Raw genomic sequence first — 13,497 nt, forward strand, 5'->3', positions numbered from 1 at the left:
CTGTCCATTGCTTCTTCCGTCTCAACTTCAGTTTGAATGCGTCGTCGTGATGACTGCCATTCCTCGTCCAGTTTCTTGAATCTTCAAAGAGCATTGACTACACCGGTTGTCTTGGTCTTTATCTCCTTGTGGAAATTGACCTTAGTTTGGACAAACTCTTGCAGCTCAATGGTCAGCTTTTCAAGGTGCTCCAGCGCTTGCGTTCTCTTCATTTCAGCGCTTGCTTCAATCGCTGCTTGTTGGGCATGAAGCCCGTTTCCACTCTTGTTTGTTTCCTGTAAATTACTCATACTTTTTGATTTACTAGCGCAACGTACGGAGTAGAGCGGGTTGTCATAACTAGGAACGGGTGAACCTTCGGAGATAGTACTCCTACCCCAGTTCTCTGAAGCCTAGCCGACACTTAGCCAGTCCCGGAATACACGGACGGACTAGACTTGCTCGGGGCGGTGAAGATTCCGATCTCTAACACTCACTGCGTACTTCCTGATCAAGGCCTGAAGTGGCTGGCTCCTGATCCGCTACTGCAACTTACACCTCGGTAGAGCAAGCTCACATCAGCCGTTGCCCGTATCGTCGGAAATAATCGACACGGGTTCTGGACACTCCCAGTGAGTTACAGCAGAGAAAGATCGTCTTGCTAGGTCAGTTAGTGTGACCAACCCATTAAAGGGGAAGTTTTGTCCACGGAAGCGTATTTTATCTGGCTTCTACCCTCTGTACCTCATCAACTAAGAGACCTAGTGTCATCCAAGGACAGCGAGCGTTCTCCCATCCGCTACGGGGAGACGCGCCTGGTAGCAGTTTCTCCTCTGCCGCAGGTGTGTGTGTGTGTGTGTGTGTGTGTGTGTGTGTGTGTGTGTGTGTGTGTGTGTGTGTGTGTGTGTGTGTGTGTGTGTGTGTGTGTGTGTGTGTGTGTAAGTATGTAAACTTCCTATAACTTTTGAACGGTTAGACCAATTTCATCGCGGTTGGTGCTATTCGAAAGGGCTTGGCCAAACTTAGATTTTGAATACAATTTGGACCGATCTGGACCGATAGATTTCGAAAAATCTAAAAAAAACTGTAAAAAAAAAATTTTTTCAAAAGTGGTTTTTTTGGAATAAATTTCAAATGGCTCTATCAATCAACTCCAAAAACTAATCAGCTCTTAATCTTGAAAAACTACGTCGATCGCCTTTAATCCGGTCAAAATCGGTTGATTCGTCTGAGAGATATCGTGAAGGAAAGAAAACCGAAAAAAGTGTTTTTTCGGAATTACTCCGAAATTTCTCGTTCGATCAATTCAAACCTGAAGATTCTTTATAAAGCTTGAAAAACTGCCCAGAATGTCACCAACCGCTTGAAAATCGGTTCATTCATTCAAAAGTTATTGCGGTTTGAAAATTCAAAAAATAGTGTTTTATCAAACTTCTATCAGACTTTTAAGCTCGAAGAGCTTAAAAGCATAGAAAAGCTATTTCTTTGAGCTCGGAGAGCTCAAAACAACACATAAATTGTATTTTTGAGTTCGAAGAGCTCAAAAACGGCCTTAGTGCCATTTTAAGCGTCCGGTATGGAATTAGCGGGAAGTTGCAGGGATGGCCTCCAGGGTCAACCGTTTTCCTATTTTTTTTTTTTTTTTTCAAAAATTTCGAGTGTTCAAAACTCGGCTCAACTTGTCTAAGACCAGTAGTTTAAACCGATACGTCCTCATGATGCAACTTTTAAAAATTTATAGCTCATAATTTTATGAATTTTTGTGTCATTGTCATCAGCAATTATTGTTATTGTTTAAAAAACAATAACTTGATAATAACTATATTAGTTAATATTTATTTAGTTAATTGTGGTAAATAATCATTAAATTTCAATTTTTCACATTATTTAAGTTGTCCTTGAGCCACCCAGTGGATTGAAGTTGAATTTAAAAAATACTTATCTGAAGCTGCAAGAAGAAAATCTGAAAAGTTGTAGTCATTCGAAGTACAAGCATATCATTTATATTCTTGCATTTTTTCATGCAATAGTTCAGGTAAATTAGTATGTGCAATATTCCATGAAGAATTTATCTGTCAAATGAGTTTATCCATAGGATTACGCTAAAAAAACTTATTTACAAAAAAATTAAGATTACTGTTTAAGCATGTTAAATACGTAAACTGATAAAAAAAAATTAACTCGATTCAAGACAAAATATTTGAATTCAACAGATTATGAGGAGTTTTATTATCTTGAATCAAACAAAAAAAAATTTTCAATTAAGTAAATTTTACTTGGTTCGAGAAATTTTTTTTTAATCCAAGAGATGAAATTATTTAGAATGATTCTCTTAATCCAAGATTTTTTTCCTTGAATTAAGTTAATTTTTTTTTTTTTTTTTTTTTTTTTTTTTTCAGTGATTAACCACTTTTTGGTGTGGTTAAGTCCGAAAACTTTTACTAATTTAATAATTTTTATATTTACGAAATAGTATATTACACATCTAGGGAAGTAAAATAAGAAATTTCTCAGATCACATGTAATTGTTGTCCGAGGCGAAGCCGAGGTCAATAAACATGTGATCTGAGGCTTTCTTATTTACTGCCCGTGGTGTGTATACTATTTTTCTCTTTGACGGAGGCGGAAAGCGGCATTTTTGTTTAGCGCAGCCGGACGAAAGTAGACGCTTTCCGCCCGGAGGTGAGAAAACAATATTTAATATAGTATATTACACATCTAGGGCAGTAAAATAAGAAATGTCTCAAATCACATGTAATTGTTGTCCGAGGCGAAGCCGAGGTCAATAAACATGTGATCTGAGGCTTTCTTATTTACTGCCCGTGGTGTGTATACTATTTTTCTCCTCGACGGAGGCGGAAAGCGGCATTTTCGTTTAGCGCAGCGGGAGGAAAATTGACGCTTTCCGCCCGGAGGTGAGAAAAATACATTACTGTCACTATTCATGGACAACTAGCTTCCCAAGAAAAAATATTTATATATAATTATATATAAATTGGTTATATATGATTATATATGAAAAATGGCCAAATATAATCATATCTAATCATATATAATTATGTATAATTATATACAACAATATTTAATTATATATTTATTACATCTAATTAATTATTGGGTTAATTTTATGGATAGAGTATTCAATATGGTCCTACGCAATTCTCTGTAACCAATTAAAATGCAAAAAAAAATCTAGCTATAATTTTACGGTTATAACACCAGCGGTTACCTATCCAACTATTAACCCTGCTCAATGCTGCTTAACTTTGGTGATCTCCGTGCGTCTTGGAGTTTCTTTCTGCTGTGCTGCTGTCTTAGATGACAATGATTCTATGATCTACATAATGTATCATATGGGTTTATCATAAATATAATATAAAAATTGATTTTATAATATATTTGGGTAGTCATAATTCATAATTTATTCATTTTACCGAATCTCATTATAATATAACACTTATTTAAATAATAAAATAAATAATCCTAATAAATAAACCTAATAGTAAAATCATTATTTATTTTATTACTTAAATAAGTGTTATATTATAATGAGATTCGGTAAAATAAATAAATTATTAATTATGATTTTACTATTAGGTAGTAGCAGAGCAGACCAAAACATCTCATAAGAAATGTTACAAATTTTGTATTTCAGAATTATTTAAACGTAATTATAAACATCATTTTACACTTTTTGTGATTACCAAAAAAAAATTTTTATATATGTTAATTATATATAAGCATATATAATCATGGATGATTATATAAAATTATATATGGAACTATATATAATCTTGCTTGGCTGTATATTGCTCCATATATAGTCATATATAATTATATATGATTATATATGACCTCATATACAATTCCATTTATAATCATGTATGGCTATATATAATTATATATAGAACTATATAATCTTGCTTGGTTGTATATTGCTCCATATATAGTCATATATAATTATATATGATTATATATAACCTTATATACAATTCCATATATAATCATGTATGATTATATATAATTATATATGTGATTCCATATATTATCATATATAGTCATATATAATTATATACAATTATATATGATTATATAGAAACATTTTTTCTCGGGATTGTACTTAATAATTTGAAGGAAACATCAACTATTGATTAATGATTGTTATTCTCTAGTCAAGTATTGAAACTTATTTTTCTAAAGCATAAAAAAATTTCAGAACAATATCATAGTATCACAGACAAACTCATTTCATAAATGAATTTTGTATTGAGTGTTTCACATAAATTTTTATTTTAAAATTTTAGTAACTGTTGTTGGTGTTTTTTACAGGAAAGAAAAAGATATGGTAAAATTGGTTGGACTATAAATTATGATTTTAGTGAATCAGATTTTATTGTTTGTACTTCAATTATTAGTACATATTTAACTAATTTATCACCTACTAGTGATTTCCCTTGGGAAAGTCTTAAATATCTAATAAGTGATGTGATTTATGGCGGAAAAGTAATTGACAGATATGATCATCGCATAGTTAAAGTTTATGTAGATGAATACTTCGGAGATTTTATATTTGATACTTCTCAACCATTCTATTTATATAAAAAAAACGAAACACTTCATTCTGTTCCGTTGGATGGCAGTAAAGATGATTATATCTCATTCATAGATAATTTATCTCTCAGTGATTCTCCTGAAATATTTGGCCTTCACTTGAATGCAGAAAATACCTATTTTGTTCGAAACATTAGAGAAATGTTGATTAATTTAAATAAAATGACGCCTCAGCAATGTAAGTTGAATTAAAAATACTTTCGGAACTCTCTGATGTCTGATACAGTCTAATATAATCTTATTTTCTTAATATGTAAAATTTTGATACTTAGATTTAGACACCGGCTAATACGAGCATACACCTTGAAATATTTAATTAATTTTTCAATTTTTTTGTTTTTTTCAAACTTTACAACTAATTATTATAATAGAAATAACATGATATGTTATTGTAGCTATTAACAATTTATCAAAGCTGAATCCAGAAGAACTTATTGATAATGTATCAAAAGATGTTTTGAATAAAATTCCATCAGAGTTTAATATGGCAAAAGTAAAACATAATTTTGGTCTGGATGTTACACCATCAGTTATAGTTTTATTTCAAGAATTAGAGAGATTTAACAAATTGATTAAAACAATCAATACAACGTTAACACAACTAAGAAACGTAATAAAAATGTTTAATTTTGTAAATCATTTTAATTGAGAATAACATAAAATTTTCCTTAAAAAGGCAATAGCAGGAAAAATCAACTTCCCTACCAGGATGGAAAGTATATCCACTTCTTTATACAATGGTGAGTTACCTAAAGAATGGGCTCGTTTAGCTCCAGCAACAAAAAAAAATTTGGCTAATTGGATGATCCATATCAATAAAAGAAAGAACCAGTACACTGATTGGTCGGGAAGTAATGAACCAATTGTTATGTGGTTATCTGGCCTACATGTTCCGGAATCATATATTGCAGCTTTTTTTCAAATTAGTTGTAAAAAAAATAATTGGCCATTGGATAATTATTCAATTTACACAACAGTGTCAAAATTTTCTAAATTTGCCGAAATTGAAGAGAGACTTTGTGAGGTATTTATTAACATTTTAAAAATCAATAAATCTTTAATCAATAAAAAATTCATTCCGTAGAGTTGTAATGTACATGGATTGTTCTTAGAAGGAGCAAGGTGGGATAGAGAACAGCATTGCCTGAAACAATCATATTCTAAAGTGAAATTTGATGAACTTCCAGTGTTGTGTATTACGACCAAAAAATCTCTTAATATACATTTAGAGGTGTGTGAATTATTCTCTGAATATATTTTTTTTTCGAAATATCGATACTGCCATTCTAATACGTCATATCCCACATTTATAAAACTTTACAGCAGACAATAAAAACGTTTCATTTTTAACATTGATTAAATGGGATTCGATGGATGAAAATAATTGTTTAAGAATAGTTATTAAACTATTTGAACTTTAAGTTTTTAATATGACTTTCATAATATTATTATGATTCTATTTTTCAAAAAAAGTCAATTTGTTAAATTTTGTGGGAAACGACGTGTTAGAATGGCAGTATCGATATATAAGTAAATAATAAAACATACCTAGTTCGGTCAGTACAATTTTTTAGAAAGTTTTTAAGACGCTTTGAAAGCTTGTAAAATTTTTATTAACAGCCGAGACCAGTGATTGCAATTTCAATCGGCTTAGCGAAACGAATGGAAATTTTGAAAAAATGTTTTTAGAGATAATAGATAATTTAATAAACTATTTCACCACAAAGCGTTTTTTTCAAAAATTTCATTCGTTTTGTGAAACCAATTGAAACTGCAATTGCTCTGCTGTTGGGAGTGCGACAGAGATAGTTGCGTTGAACTCCGTGAGAGCAAAGCGAGAAAAAGATGGTCTGGTCTGTTTAATTATTATAATAGCATATCTGATTACAAAAGTTATAATTTATATTTATTTTCTCTCTACAGAATACTGTGAAAACCCCTGTTTATGTAACAACAGATCGCGAAAATACTATGGGAGAAGGTATGGTACTTGAAACTGATCTGAAAACAACTGAACATAACTCATTGTGGATTTTACAAGGTCTATGCTTGCTATTGAACATAGATTGATTAAAAAATCCCACAAAAATAATTTCATTGTAAAAATTCACACTAATTTCACTTTCACGAAACATTTTGCAATGAAAAACTTATTCTTCGCAAAAAGATATGAATTGAAAAAATACTGAGTAACTGATATAATCTTTGAAATTGAAAAAATTTGGTTAAAAATCCAATCCAATCCAATAATAAAAATAACATGAAAAGTATAAGAAATATGCGTTACAAACTATTCGTAACGTGATCCTCTAACAAAATTAACATGAAAAATATGTAGTGCAAACTATTCGTAACGTGATTGGTTGAATGTAATTATAATATGCATAAACGACACAAAAAATAATCATAAGCATAATACATTGTGACGGGGTTAATCGCCATCTTGGTCGCTCCAAATAAAATTTATTTAAGGCACCACTGAAGTATTATCTTGGCCTCCAGAGCTGGACCAGAGCAGAGAAACAAAATTTATTCTTAGGTCGTGAGAAAAATTATGTAAGGAGCTGTAAATAATTTTAGACAGAATTCGTTAAAAATTTCAAAAATTTATTTGAGCAAGTCCTTAATTTTACAATAATAATAAATCCCCTCATAAAATTACAGATTTAAAATTAACTACGCGTCCACCAGACATCTATGTAATATTAAAACTAAATTTTTAATATAATTCTTCAATATAATTATACTATTAATAATTTAATTATTGTTCGTGATTCTAAAATTCTCCTAGATGACCTTAGCTTAGTATTATAATTAAATGAAACGTGGTACGAGCCCAACGAATTATTAATTAATTAAATTTAGAGAATTTCTAAAATTTCTTTTACAATTAATATTAACAAAACTAACTCTTATAATAATTTATTAAGGACCTCGCAAACCTGGTCTGGTTTAACTAAGATTTCCTTAATCAGCGAGCCACTTGGTCTGTTTTAATTCCAAGGTGACCGCTAAAATAACTCTCTCAGTACCTGGAAAATTCCAATGAGGAGCTGCTACGAAAAAACCGGATACCCGGTCGTTGCGTTGAGATGTTAATTTTACTTTTCTACTGTGTCGTTTTTAGTAGATTTTATAAAAATCTTACTATTGCAGCCGTCCTCATGGCGCAACTTTGAAAAAATTTAGTCGTTTTCTGACTCAGTTTGTCGAGCTGAGTCAGAAAATGTATATAGTTCAAAAGTTTATATATGTATGTATTTATATATATATATATATATATACGATATAACGCGGCTTGTCAGCACGATAGCGTTTTCAATTTATAACCGATTCTTCTCAAACTCAACATGCTTTATCTATCGATCAAGACCAAGATTAAGTTCGAAGAGGAGCTTAATCGGGCGAGTAATTTGGAAATGACAGGATTTTGAAATTTTGAAAATCGTAAAAATTGATGTTTTTACTACTTCAACTTGATATAATTACTGATCGAGACAAGATATCAAAATTCGGTAAAATGCATCGTAAAGCTCTTTTAATAAGCTTCAATTTCCACTACTCAGAAGTGGTAATAGCCTCAATATTACTCCTTTTAGAATTCGTTTAATGAAACAGTTTTACTGTTGCAGCCGTTTTAGAATTATTGTCTGCATCATAGCTTAATCATGATGTAAATTCAATAATTACGATAATGATTAGTCTTTCATGTAATGTTTTCAGGTAATTCGTCAGTAAATATGTCACAAATTAGTTCTATGTATTGTTTTCTTCAATTAAAATTTTATCCGGTTTCAAACATCTGATTGATTTGCAAATTGTTGTTCCTAAGCAGTTATTTAAAATTTGGTCATTTATAATTCAAATTTTATAATCTTTGCAATTCTTTGAGAAACTTTTTCTTCAAAAGTTAATTTTTTTTCCAAAATTTGTTCTAAATAGTTTTAAATTTATTATTCAATTTTGTTTTTAATTCATAAATTAAGTTATACATTAATAGTGTTATTATATTATTTTATTAAAAATCAATTTTCTTTATTTGAAAAATCTACTCCCATTTCGGCTGCCGAATGGCCTTTTTTATGTTTCAGATCACCAGGAGGGTTGGAATAATGCACGCCAGGACACCCTCTTTTTTTTTGACCCCCCACTTTGACTGCTCATAACTTTGTCAATTTTAATTTTTTTTTTTTAATAATTTTTTTATGTAATAATAAAACATCAATAAACAAATGATAAAAAAATTGATTATAAAAATATTTTTTGTTTCCTTCGTACAGCGCTTCTAAAACCGGGCGAAATTCATGCCTCTACAGTAGAATACTCCCGTAAACACACGAGCAAAATATAATTTTGTAAAAATTTATAAGATTCCGTGAAATTATTTAATACCAATATAATTCTATTATAAAACCTCATTGAATACTATGAGATTCAGCATGATCATGGATGGCCATGTCTGTTCATCTTGATCTAGTCTGGAGAATAATAACAGCAGTTTTTTTAACTTCCCGCTAAGAAAATTGAAAATTTTCAAAAATCGGGAAGTTATTGGTTTTACCCCGTTTTTCGAAAATCGAGTTTTTGTCAGATCTCGACGTTTTGAGGTGTGTGTGTGTGTGTGTGTGTGTGTGTGTGTGTGTGTGTGTGTGTGTGTGTGTTTGAAAGTATGTGAACCGCTCATAACTGTTGAACGACTAAACCGATCGAAACCTATCAAACGGCGTTCCAAAGAGTTCTCTCAAACTTAGATTTCCTGTGAATTTGAACCGATTCGGGCCGATAGATTTCGAGAAATCTAAAAAAAACTAAGAAAAAAATTAGGAAAACGGTTGACCCTAAAGGCCATTCTTGCAACTTCCCGTTAATTCCATATTTAAACTTTCAAAATTGCACATATTACGTTTTTGAGCTCTTCGAGCTCAAAAGTCTGATAGAAGTTCAATAAAACACTATTTTTTGAACTTTCAAACCGCAATAACTTTTGAATGAATGAACCGATTTTCACGCGGTTAGCGGCATTCGACGCAGTTTTTTGAGTCTCATTAAGGAGGTATTGTGGCAAATAAAGACACCAATAGGCTATGGCTATTGGTTTCTTTCTCACGCACTAGTGCTGCCCCTCTTTACAGACTATCGCTCATTTACTTCCACTCACGTAAAATATCGAAAAACGTTTTAAAATTTTGTGATTTCCTCGGTTTCCTGATATCAGAAACCAATGGGTATCTGCTTGCAAAATTTTAAAACCAATCACAGATAATTCCCGTCTGTGCGAGGCATGAAAAAACCTTAGAACCATCTTAATTTTCTGTTTAGAAAAAAAGATTTAAAGTAATTAAAAACGAGATGTGGAAAAATTAAAAAACATTTGAGTTGACCACTATCTATAGATATACATTTAGCATGCACAAAAAAATTCTTGACTGGAGGGTACATTTTCTTGGTTTAAGAAAATATTACGGAAGATTAAAAATTTCTTGAATGAAGTCAAAGTTTCTTGAGCCAAGAAAATTTCTTCTTGCTCCAAAATAACTTTTGTCTTCCTTAAAATTTTTTTGGAGTAAGTTTTTTTCTGTGGGTTATATCTGTTAAAATGTTTTTTTTTAAATAAAGATATTTATAATTATTTAACAACGATAAATTTTATTTTATGTTGTCAACTCAATTATGCTGACAGGGACACTTCAGTAGAGGACTATTTGTCGTGGAAAGATATTCGTATAAATTGAAAAAAAATGTTGTTCCCGATATTCTGGTACCTACTCCACCCAAACCTTTTGAGACTGATGATGGTGTTAATGATAATGATGATGATTCTGATGACAATCGTTCTTTAAATAATAAGAGTCGTAAGTCTGAAGTGTCTGACTTGACAAAACGTAAGTGTTAATTCATTTTGTCTATTACTACATTTTTTTATGCTGTAAAATTAGAAATCAAAGTTAAGTTTATTTTTTCATGCAAATCAGCGTCTGGAAAAATAAATTTTTTAATTGTTATATAATAATTCCGGCTGGTTAAATATCAATATGGTAGGTTTAATTTGCGAGGGGGTAAGTGAATATTTGAAGAAGAATTATTAACTTCTGCTTGGTTTTTTCTATGATCTTTTATTTTAAATGTAGCATGACTACTCTACGTATAAAATCATATTTGATTTACAATTAATTTAAACAAATAATAATATTATTTGATGAAGTCATGGTTATATGGGATTTTACAAAATTATAATACTGTTGTTTTTGTGTTATGGTGTTACTGCATACATGGACTTTATATCTATATACTTCTTGTACTCTTACTAAACAAAAAGATTAAGATGGTAATTATTTACAAGTGGGGTCAACCCCTTTTTGGGCTATAACCGGTCCAATTATTTTGGTAATAATTGGGCCCAAAATTAACATTTTCAATGTTTTTTTTTATATTGCTTGTTTTTATGGCGAATTTATGGTAAAAAAATGTCGTGAAATTTGGCTCTCGTGTTTTTGGATAAAATTTCTATTTTATATTTTTTCGATATCTTTTCTTTTGAAAAGTACATAAAAAAAACGAACAATTAAAAAAAAATTGATCTATTTGATCAAAAAATAAAAAAATTAACGTGCGCAAGCATGGGTTGACCCCACTTGTAAATAATTACCATTAAAAATTATTGAAAAATATTTCATTTTCAAATATTTTAACATGTGAAATTATTTTTGATCCTTTTGTTTAATAAGGGTAATGTTCATCGGTAAAATGTTAACTTTAATATGTTAATAATATTTTTTGTCATTGGTAAATACTAATAAAGTTAATTGTAAATATTCTAGGATTAGAAATCTCAGTAAATGAAAATACTGAAGTCTCTGGTGATGAAGCTATACCGGGAACTTCGAACCAACATACTCAATCAAGTAAGTATGCTCCAAAATCATCTCGGGAGTTATTGTTAGAGCAGCAGCTTCATGAGCTTCAGAACGAGAATAATGCATTGAAAAATGAGGTAATATAAAAAATTAAATAATTATGTATTCCAAATTAGTTAATCATGAAATGATTTTTATTTTGAAGTACGAATAATTGATTAAGTACTAATTAATTCAATTTCAGGTTGCTCATTTGACACAAAAATCAACAACATTGGATGATAACTTGAAAAAATTCTTGAATCCTGATCAGTTGTTGTTTTTGAAAGGCAGTGCTTCGACGAACTCCAAACCTTGGTCAGAGGATACTATCAAAAAAGGTCTGCGAATCCGATTATTGATGGGCACTAAGGCTTATAAAAGTTTGAGGGACAATGAAGGATTTCCTTTACCTGCTTTTTCCACGCTTTATAATCGCCTGTCGGGATTTAATTTTGCTCCTGGAACTTTCCACAGTATCATTGAGTGGCTGGGGATAAAAATTCAACAAGAGCAAGACGAAACTGCTCGTTATTGTGTGCTGGCATTAGATAAAATGTCAATTCATCCAGCAGTTGAATATGATCGTGCTCTTGGAAATTTTATTGGATTAGTGACTCCACAATTGGCAAGAGACTCGAATGAAGCTGATTCGATGGCTTCTCATGCAATTGCATTCGTTGCTCGTGGGTTAACCAGCCATTGGAAGCAATTGGTGGGCTATGCTTTGACAGGTAAATCAGTAACCTCGGATCTTCACTGGAATTATGTTCAAGAGATAATAAAAGAGCTTTATCAGCAGGGCATTATCGTCAAATGCATTTCAACAGATGAAGGGCCAACTAATGTAGGTATGTGGACATTAAATAGCATTACATCTAGCCGCTATTTAATTTCCTCATTTAGCCTACATCCATAAAATCCAGATGAACGTCTTCCTTGGACTTCAGATGTTCCACACGTGCTGAAACGCATTTGGTCTCAATTGTTGAAAACAAAGTTTATTCTGAGCTCGCCTATCGTCGAAGCAAACAACTTACCATCGCCTACAGTTGATATTTCCCATGTTCGACAATTAGTTGAGTTACAATCACTTGGTGGGCCTGTATTAGTGACAGGTCTTACTGCTGCAATCCTGGACCCATCGCAGTTTGACAAAATGCATGTTGGACTGACTAAAAAAATTTTCAGCAATGAAATGGGACATGCGTTAGTTTTATCAGCTCAAACTGGTCTTCTTCCTCAAGAAGCTTTCACTACCAGATGGTTTATTTTATTATGTAGCCAATGGTACGAATCGATGGTTTGTCGCCATAAGAGTAATTCCCTTGGGAATGATGAAGCTTCCTTAGAGCGTGTACAATTCCTCCAAAATTTCATTGAGATTATTAGAGAACTTCAATTTATTTCTGATAATAAATGGAAACCTATTAAATGAGGGATTATTCTTACAACATCTACAGCTCTAAATTTGCGTGAAGAACTAGTGTTATCTGGAAAATTACAATATCTCTTACAAATATAAATAATGCTGTGAAGCGGGAAAGAATAGGAGTTACGGTAATTATTACGTGAAGCGTTCCACATTCACGTAACAGGATATTGGTAGGAAAGGATTGAGAAAGGAATGTGGAGAGGATAATCTTAATGTGAGTTTATAGAATATGCGAGAAAAAATTATTAGATAGCTCGGACGCCTAACTTCTAGCTCTGTGGAAAATCTATTTTCTCAAGTCCGAGCTGGTGGTGATATTCATCCAAAGCCCCGTCAACTGCGTTATCGAATGAGGTTAGTTGCTGTAGCTCAGTATTTACGAGTTCCCACGTCTGCATCATATGAAGATGATGATGAACCATATTATTTAGAGTTCTTAAAACAAAAAAAAGATGAACTCCGTACTGCTGATGATGAAGCAAATAATACTATTGAAGTTCCTGATGGTTGCATTCTGTCGGAAATCCAGAGGTATGGGCTGTATTACCTTTCTGGTTGGGCGGTATTTGTTACAGCAAA

General features: G+C 31.6%; 1 protein-coding gene and 1 long non-coding RNA gene across 2 annotated transcripts in view; both read left to right on the forward strand.

Annotated features, from left to right (window-relative positions):
* The window catches only part of LOC123263076 (dynein axonemal heavy chain 10), a 48,695-nt gene extending 41,854 nt beyond the window's left edge, over window positions 1–6,841 (forward strand). Inside the window, exons 19-24 of the mRNA XM_044725613.1 lie at window positions 1,872–2,014; window positions 4,309–4,768; window positions 4,986–5,200; window positions 5,267–5,614; window positions 5,675–5,821; window positions 6,514–6,841. Of these exons, the coding sequence (XP_044581548.1) occupies window positions 1,872–2,014; window positions 4,309–4,768; window positions 4,986–5,200; window positions 5,267–5,614; window positions 5,675–5,821; window positions 6,514–6,660 (1,460 nt within the window). The 3' untranslated portion in view covers window positions 6,661–6,841. The remainder of the gene's footprint in view (window positions 1–1,871; window positions 2,015–4,308; window positions 4,769–4,985; window positions 5,201–5,266; window positions 5,615–5,674; window positions 5,822–6,513) is intronic.
* Window positions 6,842–10,273: 3,432 nt separating this feature from the next.
* LOC123263431 lies at window positions 10,274–12,023 on the forward strand. Its single transcript, XR_006509163.1, has 4 exons — window positions 10,274–10,472; window positions 10,563–10,625; window positions 11,409–11,581; window positions 11,689–12,023. It is a non-coding gene; the product is annotated as an uncharacterized LOC123263431 (long non-coding RNA).
* Window positions 12,024–13,497: the final 1,474 nt, after the last annotated feature.

Source organism: Cotesia glomerata, linkage group LG4 (genome assembly GCF_020080835.1).
Source record: "Cotesia glomerata isolate CgM1 linkage group LG4, MPM_Cglom_v2.3, whole genome shotgun sequence".
NCBI lineage: Eukaryota > Metazoa > Arthropoda > Insecta > Hymenoptera > Braconidae > Cotesia > Cotesia glomerata.